The following is a 17000-nucleotide window of genomic DNA, read 5'->3' on the forward strand; positions in this document are numbered from 1 at the left end:
CTATAATATGGGGCCAGTGCTATTTGCACAAACCCCATTCATTTCATATGGGAGCACTTATAAAATAAAATCCCCTCGTCCTCAGCTGTTGTGTACATTGACTGGTGGCTCTATAAGAGGCCTGGCAGTAGTCCAGCGCTCCAGAGCAGTGTTCGTTTAGTAGTTTTGCACATAAAGTTTGCTTAGGGGAAAAAAAAAAAAAAGCGCCGTCGCGTTGTAAAAACTACAACTCCCATGACGCTTTGCGGCGCTGACGGCCGAGGACGAGCAGTGTCCACTATTTGCGGTATCTGCAGCGTGTCGCACGTTTTTCGGAGGGAGGTGACAGATTAGCGCGACATTTGTGCGTTTCTGTGCGGAGACACGTGCGGGACTGCAGGAGGTGAGGAGCGGGGACTGCAGAGCTCTGGGGTGAAGGTCACAGCTCCTGTATGTACCCTCTGTGCAGAGGACTACAACACCCAGCATGCACCCGAGGAACCTGTTACATAGTATTACTATGGGAGAGGTTCTTCAGGTGAATGCTGGGTGTTGTAGTCCTCTGCTGACCCTTGGGTCCCTGCAGTCAGACCGGCTCCATGCATTATATTGAGAAGACCCCTCTACAATGATGGGTTTCAGTGGCTCTCTGCTTGCTGTCAGTGAACAAAAGCACACATGCCCTGTCTGTTCCCATATGACACGTGAGCCTGGCTGGTGACAGTGTGTTGGTGCTCTCAGCTGTTCACTGACAACAAGCAGGGATGGAGGGCTAGCTGGTGGGTGTATACATATCGGATGGTGGGGGTCCTACTCTGGGGGCCGCTGCGCACTGGAACTAGCCCAGTGCTGACCCTGTACGTGGAGCTGTGCTGGTTCTGACGGATCGCCTGATGATGGGGTGTCGGACCCCCACCCATCTGGTCGTGACAACCTCTCTTCAGGTAGGTGAGCGCAATATTAAGCACCCGGCGATAAAACGCGGACTCCCTTTGGCTTCTTTCAGAAATGCGTCTCACCGCGCTCCTCGCCCTGCCCTCTAAGGTGATCAAGTTACCGCGCGATTACCGCTTTGGCACCAGCCGACCCTCGACTTTGGCCGCTCAGAAGAAGAACCCTCCCGGGAAGAGAAGATCCAAGATATTTGTGGAGCCCATTAGTAAAGATGAGTGGGCGTATTTCCGGGGCGACACGGTAAGTAGAGGGTCCTTGTGTGTCCCGCCGGCGAGGTCAGCGCGCGTAGCCGCCCGGATCCATTGTAACAATGCCTGTCCTTGTGCGCAAAACGGACAAGAATAGGACATGTTCTATTTTTTGGCGGAAAGGAAACGGAATGGACACTGAGTCATTTCCATTCTTGCAGTCCCATTAAAATGAAGATTTCCCCATACGCGCCGCACAAAAAAAAAACGGAACGAACACAAACAAAATAAAAATACGTTTGTGTGCATGACCCCTAAGGCTGATAACATGCCCAGGTATTTTGTGCATGTTAACCATGTTAAACTGCTGACAGCACTAGGTAGGGGCTGGAGAGAACAGGACAAACGCCCTTTTGAGGACCTTTTTTCATCAGGAGAAGCATGAACATGAAGTTTTGTTCTGCTCTGTCGAGTATCCAGGAGGCGGAGCTTTAGTGCGAAGTGCTTTCTGCATTGAGCTTCTTCACAGCCCTGCCCATCTGTTCGTCCAATCAGGAGACCACTGCAGCTGTCACTCAGGGGAGGGGCTGCGAAGAAGCTCAGCGCAGAGAGCACTTCGCACTAAAGCTCCGCCTCCTGGACACTTGGCAGAGGAGAGTCTGTGTGATTAATAGGGTCACATTCACACTATTCCTGATAAGATCTCTGCAAAAGGTATTTTTGCTCTGTTCTCTCCGACCCCCTACCTAGTGCTGTCAGCCTTTAAGGAGTACCCGTCAGTAAGGTTAACCCTCTAAAACCGGGCATGCACCATGGTAGGGTTGACCCTGCTGCTTGAAACGATCCCTCTCTTATTCACGTCTGCTGCCCTGGTTTTGAGAAGGTAGTCTTTGATTCCGTGTGCTGATGAGGTCTTCCCCTCTTGGCCTTTCCCCATCCCCTTGAGTAACAGAGCCAGGCGCCCTCACATCAGGGAAAAACTGACCGAGATGTACTGCGCATGCGCAGGATTATATGGCCAGGTAAGAAGACAGTGAGGATTCCTGTCCCTTTCACTGAAGGGGAGGTGGAAGTGGGTGAGCAGGGAAGGCAGCGGTGCTCCGAGGGGAGAGGCCCACCCCTATGTGCACTGATGACCTCATTAGTGTATGGAACGAAAAACAAATTGCTCCAAACCAGAGCCTGTTTAATAAGGTTGATCCTGCTGGTACAGTGAATTATAGAGCAGACCATGTAGAGAATGGTTTGTAATGCTCTGGGTATGGAGGTTTTTCATACATTTGTTTCCCCATAGGCTTCTTACAATGTAGTGGTGACGCCATGTATTATGTTTCCTGGCTTGGTACATTGTTTCTGTGATGTTTTTTTCCTCCGGGTTCGTGTCCTCTAATCTGTCCGCTTTGTGTTCCAGGTGGAAGTCCTCTTTGGTAAAGACACAGGAAAACAGGGAAAGGTGTCCCAAGTGATAAGAGCCCGAAACTGGGTGGTGGTGGAGAATCTGAACACGGTGAGCGGCCATATTGTACATTCGAGGGTGCACAGTCAGACGTTGGGGGCAGTACCCGAAGGGGTTGTCCCATGACTACCCTGTGGATGGGCAATCACTAGAACAGGCGTCTGTGTCTGCTGCTCCATTCAGACGGTAAGGGGCCCCATTCTAGTGATCGCTGGGGGCCCGAGTCTTTCAGACTCTTTTGGTGAAATTCCAGAAATGGTTCAAACTAATGACACTTGAAAACCGTGCATGCGCTAAAGTTCCCCATGTATGCACTGAGCGCTGAAGGTGCCTTGTCCATGACTCCCAAGTTGGCAGCGGTCATGTGATTTACTCGATTGACCACCTCCCCGATGGCACTGCTGGTATGTTGCAGGGGAGAACCATCTTGAACGATTTAAAGAAGCCATAATCGGCGTACCCACCCGTCGTCACTCTTCTGATTGAGCTGGTTGGGTCACAGACATACTGTAAATAGTTAAATCCTGACCTTTCTCTTCACTCTTCAGCATTATCGCTATGTTGGGAAGTCTGGGGAGTACAGAGGGATCCTTGTGCCCAGTGAAGCCCCTCTCCTGTTGAACCAGGTGGCCCTCGTGGATCCCACCGACAGGTGAGCTGCTCTTCCCACTCTCTTTGTCGTGTAATATCTCAGACCTGCTTGTGACGAACCTGGAAATGAAGCAGATGGGACTTCCTCTCAATGTCTAAAATGGCCATCTGTGAGGAGTTGTAGTTCTCTATCGGAAACCAAATCTGTACGTTGTGGACATGAAAGTGAAAGAAATGGGGGAAGTGCTGTGCGGGACCTTGTAGTTCTGCATTGTGGACATCCTTCACCACCTAAAGAATAGTGGCAACCATATACCCTGTCCTACTTGGCCATCACCATCTGGCCCTTGTCGGAAGCACCCAGATCATCACGCTTGCTCATTGTTCCAGCTTCCAATATTGACTTGCTGCCTGATAACCATGTCACAAGATGTTATGGCTGATCATGTTCACATGGTGTTAGGTCTAACTATCTGATGTAGTCTCAGTGCTGTCGCCTCCACCATTTAATAGGACAGGGGCACTTGTCGGTGGGGTGGGGGGGGGGGGGGGGGGGAGTTCCTGGGGTCTCTTCCTTTATTGCTATTGGATATAAATGTTTTCTGCGCTCCAGGAAGCCGACAGAGGTGGAATGGCGATACACGGAGGAGGGCGATCGGGTGAGAGTGTCCTTACGGACCGGACGCATCATTCCTAAACCTGTCTTCCAGAGACGAGACGGCATCATCCCTGAGCAGTGGAAAGGTGAGACCCCCGATCAGTCTTGTGTACAGCGGTCACACACACGGGCAGTCTACAGCTAAATCCTTATGTGCCGTTACAGCTGGGTGACCTCAGTAGTGATCACATTGGGTCCCATATCCCGTTTCTCATTTGTTTTCCTCTCCTACTAGATGGTCCTAAGGACACCTCTGTAGAAGATGCTTTGGAGAGGACCTATGTCCCGTCACTGAAAACCCTCCAGGAGGAAATCATGAATGCAATGGGCATCGTAGAGAACAGACGCCACAGGAAATCCTTCTGGTACTAACGGGTACGGACTACAACCCCAGTCCTCTGAGGCCGGTGATCTGCCGTTCACGTATATCGGGGGTTACGAGCACTGTCCTGATGTCTGGCGGGGAGGGGGACGTTGTCACTTGGACACTTGTAGTATTGACTGCACCACGTGACAGGTAATGTTATTATCCGCAACCTGACTTTTTTACCATTAGGTTAGATTTCTATATTACATTAAAACTCAAACACATTAAGGTGTGTGCACTTGCATTTTCAACTTTTTGTAGTAACTTTTTTTCAATCCCATGTTCCCAAGGCCATATAAACTAGGTGCATGTCTGGCAAATCTGGTGATTTTGGTGGGACCAGCCGTCCATATGGGGCCTTCCCACTGGATCGCAACAGAGGAGTCTGGCAGCGGGTTATACCCTCTCCCCATTGAAGAACACGTTCATGCCCAGCCAGGAGAAGTGGTTACCTGATGCTTGGCACCACTTCTCTCCAGTTCACACAAAGAGGCCAGAGTCCGCTCTGACATGGGTTTACATCTAAGTGATGCGGGTTGCAGCCCTTCTACAATACCGCATGGCCATAAAACGGCAGTAACATACAGCGCTGTATCCGTTATGTTTTAAAGGGATTGTTCCATCTGGAGACCTGGCCATAAAGGTCCAATAGGTTTAGGACCCACTTTTATCTACAAAAAACGGTGCCCCATTGCATGCCCCCAGGGCTGGACTGGAGGCCGCACATGTGCTTGCCTATTTTTGGAAGTCCCATATCTGTGAATGGAGAGAGCTGTGGATATGACCGGTCCATTCCTGTCGAGCCACATTCGTGAGGTCCTACTTCTGGGACCCGCTTCTGTTGGAAAATGTATGACCTATCCTGTGAAGATGCCATTAATATCCAGACATCCCCTTTAATTCACCGTAAGACAGGAATAACTTATATATATATATTTTATTTTTTGTGTGAATGAGGCTCATTAGGTGCAGATGGCTTTCAGTGACGGATACGTTTCTTCTTGAGGGGTCTGCCATACCACTACAATATGCTAGTCTTCAGAAAACCTCCTCTGTCTTGGTCCATCACTGTAGAATAACCGTCATGTCTGATGTTTGGTGCCATGGGTCTTCAGGTGTCACTGACCTTAATTTTGACGGCTGAGTAGATAACCTGCGGAGCAAGAAGGGTACAGACTGAAGGTAGTGTCCTGGTCAAACTCATAGACCCGTGTGTCCCATCTCCCACTGATCGCTGAAACAAAGGGGCACCTCATCGGCTGAGCACATGGCGTCTATATGAGGTGGACGGTGAGAAGTAGGCCAAGGCTGATCTCCTGGGACATAGTCACCATTGGATCAATTATGTTTTCTTATGTTTAGTGTTACTTTAAAGGGGTTGTCTAGGATTTTGAAATTGAAGGCTATTCAGAGTGCAGGTCTTCAATATCTGATTGTGGGGGTTTAACCCCTGGCACCCCCACCGATCAGCTGTTTCAAGAGGCAAAATGAGCGCTGTGCCCTCCTCGCAGCTTATTAAGCACAGCGCTGTACATTGTGTAGTGGCTGGCCTTGGTATTGCAGCTCATCCCCATTCCTTTGAATAGGACTGACCTGTGCCTAGAGCAGGCATCCTCAAACTGCGGCCCTCCAGCTGTTGCAAAACTACAACTCCCACAATGCCCCGCTGTAGGCTGATACCCTGTAGGCTGTTCGGGCATGCTGGGAGTTGTAATTTTGCAACAGCTGGAGGGCCGCAGTTTGAGGATGCCTGGCCTAGACCATATGACTGATAAATGTGATGGGCTGCAGCACTCACTAGAGCACTAAACCGCATCAGGCCCCCATCGATCAGCTATTGATGACCAGTCCTGAGGACTTTAATCTTTTATAGCCAAAGAGCCTGCATGGACAGACCCTCATTTCATCCTACGTCTATATAGGAATATTGGCGGAGATGACACCTTACAATAACTGCACCTGTAGATATGGCGCTCTGCAGTAGTAGATAAAGCTGATCATACACATGAGATGAATGTCGACCAAACCCGCTAACTTCAGCAGCATGGGCCAAACATATAATGTCTCAAGGTAGCAATGAAGGATCAAGTTTCAAAATGCCAATCCTTTGTTCCCAAGGGATATAGGCCTGGCTGTGGCATCCTTCTTTCGCTATTTGGCCGAGCATGCATGTGTATGGGTGGAGCAGGGTTCAGCTGGATGGGACCAGCAGTTATCTAGGGTGTAAGGCTACCTACTGATAGGGTTCTTCCCATGTGTGAAGGTGTGATGTGCCACCCTCGGATGCATTGCTCAGTTGTATTCCTATTTGCCGGTGACTAAGAATAATGTTCTATGAAATAAATTCTTATAAAATACTTACAGTGTCCATGACTTTGTGAGACGAAGCTGAAACAAAAAGACAGAGTATGATACATGTCATCTGCATGACTACTGATGGCCACCTCAGATTATAGAGCGTATGAGAGAAGATTTGCTGTGATGAGAAAAATACGCGTGCTCCTGCGTGAACCCCTTCAACCCAACACCTCAAGATCTCCAAGAAGAAGGACTTGGGTATTCTGGTTACAAGTGAGGATACCTTCAGACTAGCGTTAGGAGACATCCGGCAGGATAGTGCCATCTGCCCCCTTTGACTATATTGGGAACCAGTGTAGGTTCAGGGCCAGGACAAAAACGTTGACCTGCAGCAACTTATGTCCACCTCAATTCGGCCTATATGGTGAGTGGCTGGTTGTCATAATAGTCAATGGAGTCTGGTAGGCAGGCAGTACTTTCCGACCATACTGGATCCAGGGAACTCCAGCAGGCTGGATGTCTCTAACGCTGGTGTGAAAAAAGTTACGCTAAGCAGCAGTGCTCAATGTCAGGTAGCAGCTGCAAAAGCAAAGATGATTTTAGAGTGTATAAAAGAAGAGATAAAAACCTGTGACACCCCCCCCCCCCCTCCCCTCGTAAGGTCACAGCTTTCAGTTTTGGCCTTCTCATGCTATAAAGGAAGTAGCAGAGCTGGAATGAGTCAGAGGGCAGTCAGCCGATCATTGTCAGAGGGCGGTCAGCCGATCATTGTCAGAGGGCGGTCAGCCGATCATTGTCAGAGGGCGGTCAGCCGATCATTGTCAGAGGGCGGTCAGCCGATCATTGTCAGAGGGCGGTCAGCCGATCATTGTCAGAGGGCGGTCACCCGATCATTGTCAGAGGGCGGTCACCCGATCATTGTCAGAGGGCGGTCACCCGATCATTGTCAGAGGGCGGTCACCCGATCATTGTCAGAGCTGTGGCCAGTGATTGGCTGAGCAGTCCTTTCCAGGAAGAGATCGGCATCAGAAAGGGGGCAATGGAGGATTGGTAAAGTATCACTTCTTTTGGAGCTTTTATTTATTTTTTTCCACTTAAACCACCTCACAACCTCTTTATGTGTTTAAAAACTTTTTATAACAAACGTACAAATGATAATTCCCTTTACATCCTACCAGCAGCACAGATGGGGTTAACCCCCCCGTGGACTAGTAGGACCGGCGGAATGTTTAATGAGCCCAAGCATAATAACTCAATTTAACAATTAAGTATCCCCTTAAAAGGAGGGAGTCAACCCCCAGCCCACTGTTTTCTTTTCTGTCCTCCCGGACAGGTGGACTAGGCGGTTAATCCCCCCCCCCCCCTTCCCTTTCTCTTTGAAAGTGTGGGGATCCTTTTTTCCATTGGGTAACGTGGTTGAACCTTTTTTCTTATGTACCTCGTCAGTTGGCCAGCAGCTTTTCCGCTGGTAGGTTGGCGGCGTCCTCGTTCCAGATTTCGGTCCCTGGGCGCCGCCATCTTCCAGAAGTGACGCGGGGATTCTCAATCACGTCACTTCCGGATATTTCGTTCGACGTGATTTTCTTGCGTTTTCACGTTCAAATTTTATTCATTTTTTTTTCCGCATGCTTCCTCCTGTTGAAGGATTTCCAGTGACTTCTGCTTCAATAGGGATTTTTAGTTAAATCTATAGATTTTTCGGGGGGGGGTTGGCTGAGCCCTCCCCTTCCCCTATTTAAGGAAGCAGTGTGCACCATGTGCACCAGTTCGGTCTCTGGCTGCACATGCTTTTCAAGCTAGCTACCAGTCCTGAGCTTGGTTTTGTTCCACTTGTGGTGTCTTTTTCCTCCGGTTCTTATTCGCAGTTGCCTCCGGTCTGTTTTTTCTACCTTTTCTCGCTGAGATAGGCAATTTACAAATGTCTTATTTGTCCTTTTTTTCCCGCAGTGATGTCGTTTTTGTGGGATTCGGAAGGCAGGAAAGTGAGTTAGTATCTGTCCTGCTACGATTGTAGCGCCCTGCTGGAGGACAGCTCTCCCTACTCCAGATGTGACAGCTGTCGTTAGAGGGTTCAGCCCTCTAGTGAACCTACCATGCAGGAGATGTATCAGTGGGTGAAGACTTATGTGGATGGCTCTATTAAGGGAGTCATAGGCCTGCTGGATGAAAGGCTTCCTATGCCTGCCCAGGCCCCTATGGAGACCTCTGTCCCAGTGGAGAGACCTTCTGTGGTCGCCTTAGGTTCTTCCCCCTCGGATAAGGAGGAGCTGACGTCGTGTTTTTTACCCCCTGAAAAGACACAGAAATTGCTCAAGTCCATCAGGTCGGGGGACCATGATGTTGACCCTGGGGAGCCTTCCGATCCCGCTAGTCGGTCACCTCGTGTCTTCCAAGTGGATTAGACCCTCCTCTCTGTCATGCGTACAGAGTGGAAAAAAAACTGAGAAAGGTCCGGTTTTAACAAAGAAGTTTAAATCCATGTTCCCGATGGCTTAAACCCTTGGTGGATTCATGGGGGTCCATTCCCAAGGTGGACATGGCTATTGCCAAGTTGTCCAAGTGCACTCTGGTCCCTGCAGACGATGAGTCTAGTCTGCAGGATCCCCTTGACAGGAGAGCAGAGTGCACCCTAAGACAGGGTTATACGGCAGCTGCGGCTTCCGCTTCCACAGCTATAGCGACTTCTGAGGTCTCTACTTTCCTCCGGTCTTGCCTTAATCAAATCCAAGTTGACGAGGACCAGAGGGTCTCCCGGGACGACATACTGGCTGCCTTCAAGACCATCAACCTGGCTACGGACTTTCTGTGCGATACCGCACAGCTCCAGTTGAAGTTAGCGGCCAAATCCATGGCCCTGGTGTCGGCGGCCCGTAGGCCTTTATGGCTTAAGCCTTGGGTCGCTTACAGTTCTTCGAAGTATAACTTATGTGGCCTTCCCTTTGAGCCCAACCGTTTGTTCGGTTCGGAGCTGGATAAAATCATGGAGGACCTTTCAGACAAGAAGGGGGAAGAGCCTTCCCCAGCAGTCCTTTCGAGGGCGGGGCAGACAAAACCACAGAGGTAGGTCTGGCCAGCAAGCAAGGTCTCGAAGGGACTGGAGAGCGCAGCGAAGGGTGTGGAGGAGCCAAAGATGGAAAATCCACCTCCTGACTACCGGCCTCTTCGAGGCTCTTGGATAAGTCCTGTTACTCCTGCCGTCTTGCCAGTAAGCTTCCCCATTCCTATGTTTTATGTACCTGTCGGGGGTCGTCTCTCCCAATTCAGAGAAGAGTGGATCCGAGAGATCTCGGATCCCTGGGTCCTGAACATCATTTCTGAGGGATATTTAATCAACCTCTCCTCTATTCCTCAAGACAGGTTTGTCAAGACCAACCTTCTACAAGCTACCAGGCAGACGATCCTGGAGTCCTACATTCAGGACTACATCTGCAAGGGTGCTCTGGAGGAGGTTCTGGCAGGAGAACGGGGCCTAGGGATCTATTCACCAGTTTTTCTGTTTCCCAAAGCTTCAGGAGATCTCCAGATGATTATCGATCTGAGGTATTTCAATCTGTTCATAAGGAAGGTGAAGTTTCGTATGGAAACTGTCAGGTCAGTAGTTCACGTCCTCAATCCGGGGGACGTGATGGCAACCCTGGACCTCAAGGATGCATATCTTCACATCCCGATCTATCCTGCTTCCAGGAAGTATCTCAGGATCGCGGTCCATGTTTCCGGGGTCGTCAGGCATCTTCAGTTTGTTGCCCTCCCTTTTGGAATTTCTTCTGCCCCTCACACTTTTACCACGGTGGTGCTAGCTGTGGTGGCGGGTTTGAGACTTCAAGGACTGACCATCATTCCTTATCTGGACGACTAGCTTTTGAAAGCCTCTTCTCTAGTGGTCCTAACAACATCTTCAGGTAGCAATCTCCTTTCTGTTCCGCCTAGGTTGGATCGTCAACTGGCAGAAGTCGAACGTGCACACGTCGACTTCAGTAAGATATCTAGGCTTCATAATCGACTCCGCTGGGATGTCTCTCCAGTTGACCCCAGAAAGAAGATTCCGGATTCAGAACACGGCAGAGTTCCTTTCCGTTCCCCGTCGAGTCCCAATCCGGACTCTCATGAAGATGTTGGGGCTCATGTCAGCGTCTGCGGAAGCAGTCCCTTGGGCTTTATGGCACCTCCGTCCTCTACAGTCGTAGGTCCTCTCCAAATGAGATGGCAGCCGGGCTAAACTCCCTGTGCTCCCTGTCTTGGCGAACTCGGTATTCCCTCAGATGGTGGTGCCATCTTTTAGACGGGAAGTCTATGACCCAGCCAACCTGGATCATATTGACTACGGATGCGTCTCAAGTAGGCTGGGGCACTCACCTAGACGACACTCCAGTTCACGGAACCTGGTCTCCTCAGGAGCGGCTTCTCTCATCCAATCTCCGCGAGATTCGATCAATCCGGCTAGCCCTCCTTCACTTCGCCCCTCAGATTCGGGGCAAAGCGGTGAAAGTCCAGTCAGACAATATGACTGCGGTACTTTACATCAACAAGCAGGGAGGCACAAGATCACTTCTCCTCCTATCAGAGATCGAGGTGATTCTGGATTGGCCAGAGTCGAACCTTTCCCACTTATCTGCAATCCACATTCGAGGCTCCCTCAATATGATAGCGGATCGGCAAAGCCGTGGTCTTCTGACGGTGGAGTGGTCTTTACATCCGGAGATATTCAAGCAGATAGTCCTCAAGTGGGGTATGCCAGAGCTGGATCTCATGGCAACAAGGTTCAACGCCAAGGTGGAGAAGTTTTGCTCCCTTTTACAGGGAGGACAACCCCCTGGGGATAGACGCTCTGTCAATATCCTGGATCTTCAGGCTGGCTTACATCTTCCCTCCGTTTTCCATGATTCCGAGGGTATTGATGAAAATCCCTCAGGATCAGGCCTCTGTGATAGCCATCATACCGTTTTGGCCAAAAAGATCCTGGTTTACCCAGCTCACCCAGATGAGTCGAGGACAATATTGGAGGCTCCCCCTGGTGTTGTGGGACACTCACCTCTGCTCAGATCTGCACAGATTGAACCTGACAGCCTGGAGGTTGATCAGTCCCTTCCCGGAATAGAAGGGCTTTCAGTCTGTCCTGAGAACGCTGTCTCATTCTAGAGCGGACTCTACCAAGAGAGCCTACTCTCGGATTATGAGGATATTCTCATCCTGGTGTACCTCAAAGGAGGTGGCGTCTGCAGATCCGCCCTTCTCTGCTATCCTTTAGTTCCTGTAAGACTGCCTTGATAGAGGCCTTGCCTCTTCTACTGTGAGGGTTCAAGTCTCAGCCATCTCAGCTTGCCTCAACAGGCCTTTTTCTCAGCACCCGCTCATCAAACGGTTCCTTAAAGGAGCTAAAAGATTAAAGCCTACAGTACTGAGACCCATCCCTCAATGGGATTTATCAGTAGTTCTCTCAGGGGGTTAGCATCTCCCCCCTTTGAACCGTTAGAGGAGGTGGATTTAAAGTTCGTCACTTGGAAGCTTGTGTTTCTCCTTGCAGTGACTTCGGCCAAGAGGGTCTCCTGAGCTTCAAGCTCTCTCAGCACATGAGCCCTATACGATCTTCTTACATGACCGAGTCCTTCTTAGATTCCTCCCGTATTTTAGGCCTAAAGTTCCTTCCTTCCAGAACATCAACCAGGTGATATCCCTCCCGGTTCTGTTGACATCTTCCACCTCCTCCGAGGAACCTGCTAGACATCCTCTGGACATCTCGAGATGTCTCCAGATCAAAGGAGTTCAGGAAAGATGAAAATCTTCTAATCCTGTCGGCCCTCTCCTCTAAGTCGAAGAAACCGCTGTGCCCCAAATGCACAGAGAGGATTGTTACTGATTAATCCCTGTCCTTCCTCGAGACTGAGATCCATGATAAAAGAGAAAGTTAGTGCTGCCGTGGACTCAAGAATGCCTCTATCTCCAAGTCCATCTACCTCGCAGCGATCCCTGGCCGCTGATACAGCCGTCGACTTGGACGAAGGGGAATTATTCTCCGAATCCTCCCCCTCCTCCTCTGATGATGGCTCGGTGAAACCTCTGTTTCTCCCAGAAGAGACGGACGGGCTCTTAAAAATTATTAGAGCAACCATGAATATTGAAGAAGTGAAGGAACCACATTCTATACAGGATCAAATGTTCCAGGGGCTTGGAGAACGAAAGAAGAGATCCTTTCCGATTCACAACAACATCAAAACGCTTATTTCAGGAGAATGGAAGGATCCTGAAAAAAGATCGCCCATCACCAGCTCCTTTAAACAAAAATACCCCTTCTCAGAGTCTGATTCAAGCTTGTGGGATAAAACCCCTAAGGTGGATGCTCCGGTGGCCCGAATCTCCAAGAGAACCTCGCTGCCCTTTGAGGGTACTGTCTCCTTAGAGATCCTATGGATAAGAAATGTGAAAGCCTGTTGAAAAAATATTGGGAAATGAGTACAGCTATGTTGCGCCCAGGTATAGCATCTACCTGCACAGCGAGAGCACTTTCAGTTTGGCTAAACCAACTGGAGGACCATCTGGCGGCGGGTACGCCACGAGAAGAAATCCTTGCTTCCTTGCCAACTCTGAAGAAAGCGTCCAATTTCCTGGCCGACGCCTCAGCGGATTTGGTCAAACTCTCCGCCAGATCGGCAGCGCTGTCTAATGCCACCAGAAGGGCAATCTGGCTCCGAACATGGTCAAGAGACGTGAGCTCAAAAAATCGTTTATGCTATATCCCATGTGAAGGTGACAGATTATTTGGCTCCACCCTGGACGACATCTTGGATAAGGCTGCGGACAAGAAAAAAGGGTTTCCAACGGAAAATCGCTACTTCCAGCAGAGACGTTCCTTTTAGAATCAAAAAAGATCCAAAATGGACCCTAAGAAAAAGGAAGGTTCAAAGAAGTGGCAGCCTTCTAAAGGGTAGGGGTAGAGGATTTCTTTTCAACCCAGAAAATTCCTCAACCTCAAAGCAATGATGCCAGATGCCAGGTAGGGGGCAGACTGAGACATTTCGCTACCATCTGGGAAGATTTAGGAGCCTCCCCGTGGGTGGTAGACACCCTAAGACAAGGACTAAAGTTGGAATTTCGTTCCTTCCCTCCGGACCGCTTCCTAGTCAACAAGAAGCTACCTCAGAAAGAAAAACAATCCTGCCTGGAATTAGAGATTTTATCTCTAGTTTAGAAGAACGTGATTCATCCGGTCCCGAAAGAAGAGCAAGGGAAAGGCTTCTATTCTCCCGTCGTCTTAATCCAAAAGCCAAACGGGTCATACCGTCTAATAATAAATTTAAAGGGCCAGATTTATCATTAGCTCGGGTCAGAATAATGGAGTGAAAAAGTCCCAAACGCTAAAACTGCGCGCAAATTTGCGACTTTTTTCTGCTCTGCACTATGCTCGCCAGTTTTCTGAAAGTGGGCGTGCTTTCTTATGTAAATTAATCTCTAGACAGATTTACTATTGGGACTATTAAAAAAGTCGCAATTTCACTCCAAACATGTGAATTTTTCATAAAAACGTGCGACTTTTTCATAAAGATGTGCGACTTTTGTAAAGCTGTTACTGACGGATAAACTGCTACCGTCAAACCACATTTATTACAGTCTTAAAGGGCCGATCATAAATCTGACTTGACTAAAACTGACTTTAGCCATATGTTAAAGTGGAGTGAGCTGTCAGAGTAATGATAAATCTTGCCCAAAGTGTCTAAACAGTTCTATTACTTACAAACGCTTCAAGATGGAATCAATAAAGTCCACAATAAACATTCTACCACAGGATTGCTTCATGGCGACCATAGATCTACAGGACGCCTATTATCACGTTCCAATTTCCATCAACCATCAGAAGTTCCTCAGAATCGCCATCTTCCTAAAAGATCAACTCTTTCATTTTCAGTTTGCAGCGCTCCCATTCGGGCTCTCTTCAGCCCCAAGGGTATTCTCGAAAATAATAGCAGAAGTCACCAAATTCCTCCATATCTTGACGATTTCCTGATAGCCTCACCATCTGTGGAAATCCTCCAGTCCCACCTGGAAGAAGTCCAGAAGTGTTTCTCCACTCTAGGGTGGATGATAAATTTAAAAAAATCGGATTTGATTCCGGAACAAAGAGAAAACCTTCCTGGGAGTCCTTTTAGATTCCTATCTGTTAATGTCTTTTCTTCCTCAGGGGAAACAAGACGACCTGCTCCTAAAGATTTCCCTTTTTTGCAGCCAGAATACAACATCAATACGAAACATCATGACCATCCTGGGGCTTCTAACATCAACAATCCCGTTGGTCAGGTGGGCCCAATTCTACACAAGAACTCTACAGGCGTTACTTCTATCCTCCTGGGACGGCACTGCCTCATCCCTGGAAAAGCGGGTGATCATTCCAAGGTCAGTAAAAAAATCCTTGATGTGATGGATAATTCGAAAGCGCCTTCAGACGGGGGTTTTTTGGCGACAAGGGGCAATATGATTGCCAGCAGTACAGGCTCGGGGGGTCATGCAGACGGGAAAGTGGTCCAGGTCACTTGGGGAGCAGACTTGGAACATGCCTCCTCAAATCTAAGAGAACTCTCTGCTGTTTACAACGTAATTGTCTCCCTTCACACCCCCTCGTCACCAAAAAGTATAAAGATTTTTTCCGACAACACTACAGCTGTTGCATATTTGAACAAACAGGGGGGAACCAGAAGTCGCTCCCTAGCGGCAGTAGCCACAAAGATCTTCTGTTGGGCAGAAAAGAACCTCACTTCTCTATATACATGTCAGAGGAGAAGACAATACATTGGCCGACTTCCTCAGTCACCAGACCCTAAGAGAAGGAGAATGGTCCTTGAATCCTCAGGTTTTCCATCAATTATGCCTCAGGTGGGGGACACCGGAATTAGATCTGTTCGCTACAAGGGTCAACAAACGGACCAATCAATTTTGCTCCCTCTCCCAGGGGGATCATCCACTTTGGGTAGATGCCCTGTCTCGACTGTGGCCCAGGTGTCTTCTTTACGCCTTCCCTCCATTCAGTCTGATCTCCAAAGCGCTGATGAAAGTGGAGGAGGAGGGGGCCAAAGTAATCTTCATAGCCCCCTACTGGCCAAGAAGATCGTGGTTCCCCCCCTACTCCTCAGGCTTTCCGCAGGAACCTTCTGGACTCTACCATCCACGCCGGATCTCCTACACCAGGGGCCAGTACATCATCAGAGTATCAATCAACTAAACCTGACGGCTTGGAGACTGAACGCAGGACCCTAAAGAAAAAAGGTGTCTCAGATGCAGTAATTACCACTCTCCTACCCAGTAGGAAGCCCATAACGTCAAGAATATACCTAAAGACCTGGAATGCTTTTCTGTCCTTCTCGGGTAACATCTCCCCGGAAATTCCTCAAATTTTACAATTTCTTCAGGCAGGACTTGATAAGGGCCTAAGACCGTCAACACTCAAGGTACAGGTTTCGGCCTTAAGTGCATTCTTGGACATTAAATTGTCAGAATCCCCATTGGTCAGGCGCTTTCTTAAAGGTGCAATGAGAAGTGTTCCCATATCTCGCCCTACTGTTGCGCCCTGGGATCTTAACCTAGTTCTTTCGGTTCTAATGTATCCTCCGTTTGAACCAGTTGACGAAATCCCTCTGAGATTACTCACGCTCAAGACAGTGTTTCTTACGGCAATAACAACTGCCAGAAGAATCTGGGAAATCCAGGCTTTTTCCTGCAGGTCTCCATATTTGGTAATCCTGGATAATCGTATAATCCTAAAACTGTCGGCCTTCCTTCCCAATGGTTGTTTCCAGATTCCATTGCGAGCAGGAAATCTCGCTACCTTCCTTCTGCCCTTCTCCATCCTCTGAGAAAGAAGAAAGGTATCCTAACCTGGATGTGAGAAGAACCGTTCTGTGCTACCTTAATAACACTACCACCTTCAGATGTTCTGACCAGCTGTTTATCCATTCCAAGGCCCCAACAAAGGTCGTGCGGCGAGTAAGCCAACTATAGCCAGATGGATTAAGACTATGATCAGATCTGCCTATTTACAAAATAATCTTCAACCTTCTGAGGGTATTAGAGCTCATTCCACCAGAGCAGTATCCTCCTAATGGGCCGAAGCCGCATCAGTCTTGTTGTATCAAATTTGCAGGGCAGCCACATGGGCCAGCCCTATGACTTTCTTTAACCATTACAGGTTGAACGTTTATAGAAACCAGGACTTGTCCTTTGGTCGCAGAGTACTTTCAGCTGCAGTCCCTCCCTAAGCATATTTACTCTGTCAATCCTCCTGTGAATGCCGTTGTGGAGGCGCCGGGGAAAAGAGATAATTACTCTTACCGGTAATTGGTTTTTCCAATAGCCTCCACAACGGCACTGGGATTTTCCCACCCTGTTATAACTTTTTGTTGTTTATTACTATAATGATGTAATTATCCTTAGTTATTAATTCATATTGTTTCTTGCATCATTTCCGTGTCCTCTCTTATTGACTGATTAGGTAAGGGGGAGGAGGCCATTTAAATCTTCCGCTTCTAC

The 17000-nt window shown here is 48.8% G+C and overlaps 2 protein-coding genes across 4 annotated transcripts in view; one reads left to right on the plus strand and one right to left on the minus strand.

Annotated features, from left to right (window-relative positions):
• The first annotated feature begins 222 nt into the window (after window positions 1–222).
• MRPL24 (mitochondrial ribosomal protein L24) lies at window positions 223–4342 on the plus strand. Its single transcript, XM_040411219.1, has 6 exons — window positions 223–382; window positions 986–1173; window positions 2533–2628; window positions 3126–3229; window positions 3782–3912; window positions 4062–4342. Exons 2-6 carry the CDS (start codon window positions 988–990, stop codon window positions 4196–4198), a joined length of 654 nt encoding a protein of 217 aa, XP_040267153.1. The 5' UTR covers window positions 223–382; window positions 986–987; the 3' UTR covers window positions 4199–4342.
• Window positions 4343–4387: 45 nt separating this feature from the next.
• LOC120981641 (Fc receptor-like protein 5) overlaps window positions 4388–17000 on the minus strand; it is a 59489-nt gene continuing 46876 nt past the window's right edge. For all 3 annotated transcript variants that reach the window (XM_040411218.1, XM_040411217.1, XM_040411216.1), the window contains 2 exons: window positions 6556–6581; window positions 4388–5346 (listed from right to left, as the gene is read on the minus strand). In XM_040411218.1, the coding sequence (XP_040267152.1) occupies window positions 5305–5346; window positions 6556–6581 (68 nt within the window). In that variant the 3' untranslated portion in view covers window positions 4388–5304. The remainder of the gene's footprint in view (window positions 5347–6555; window positions 6582–17000) is intronic.

Source organism: Bufo bufo, chromosome 11 (genome assembly GCF_905171765.1).
Source record: "Bufo bufo chromosome 11, aBufBuf1.1, whole genome shotgun sequence".
In the NCBI taxonomy this organism is placed as follows: domain Eukaryota; kingdom Metazoa; phylum Chordata; class Amphibia; order Anura; family Bufonidae; genus Bufo; species Bufo bufo.

Excerpts from the sequence above, each read along its gene's own strand:
- MRPL24 (XM_040411219.1), top strand. The coding sequence starts at position 988 with ATGCGTCTCACCGCGCTCCTCGCCCTGCCCTCTAAGGTGATCAAGTTA. Across the intron at positions 1,174-2,532 it reads CGTATTTCCGGGGCGACACG|GTGGAAGTCCTCTTTGGTAA; the intron begins GTAAGTAGAGGG and ends TTTGTGTTCCAG. Across the intron at positions 3,913-4,061 it reads CATCCCTGAGCAGTGGAAAG|ATGGTCCTAAGGACACCTCT; the intron begins GTGAGACCCCCG and ends CTCTCCTACTAG.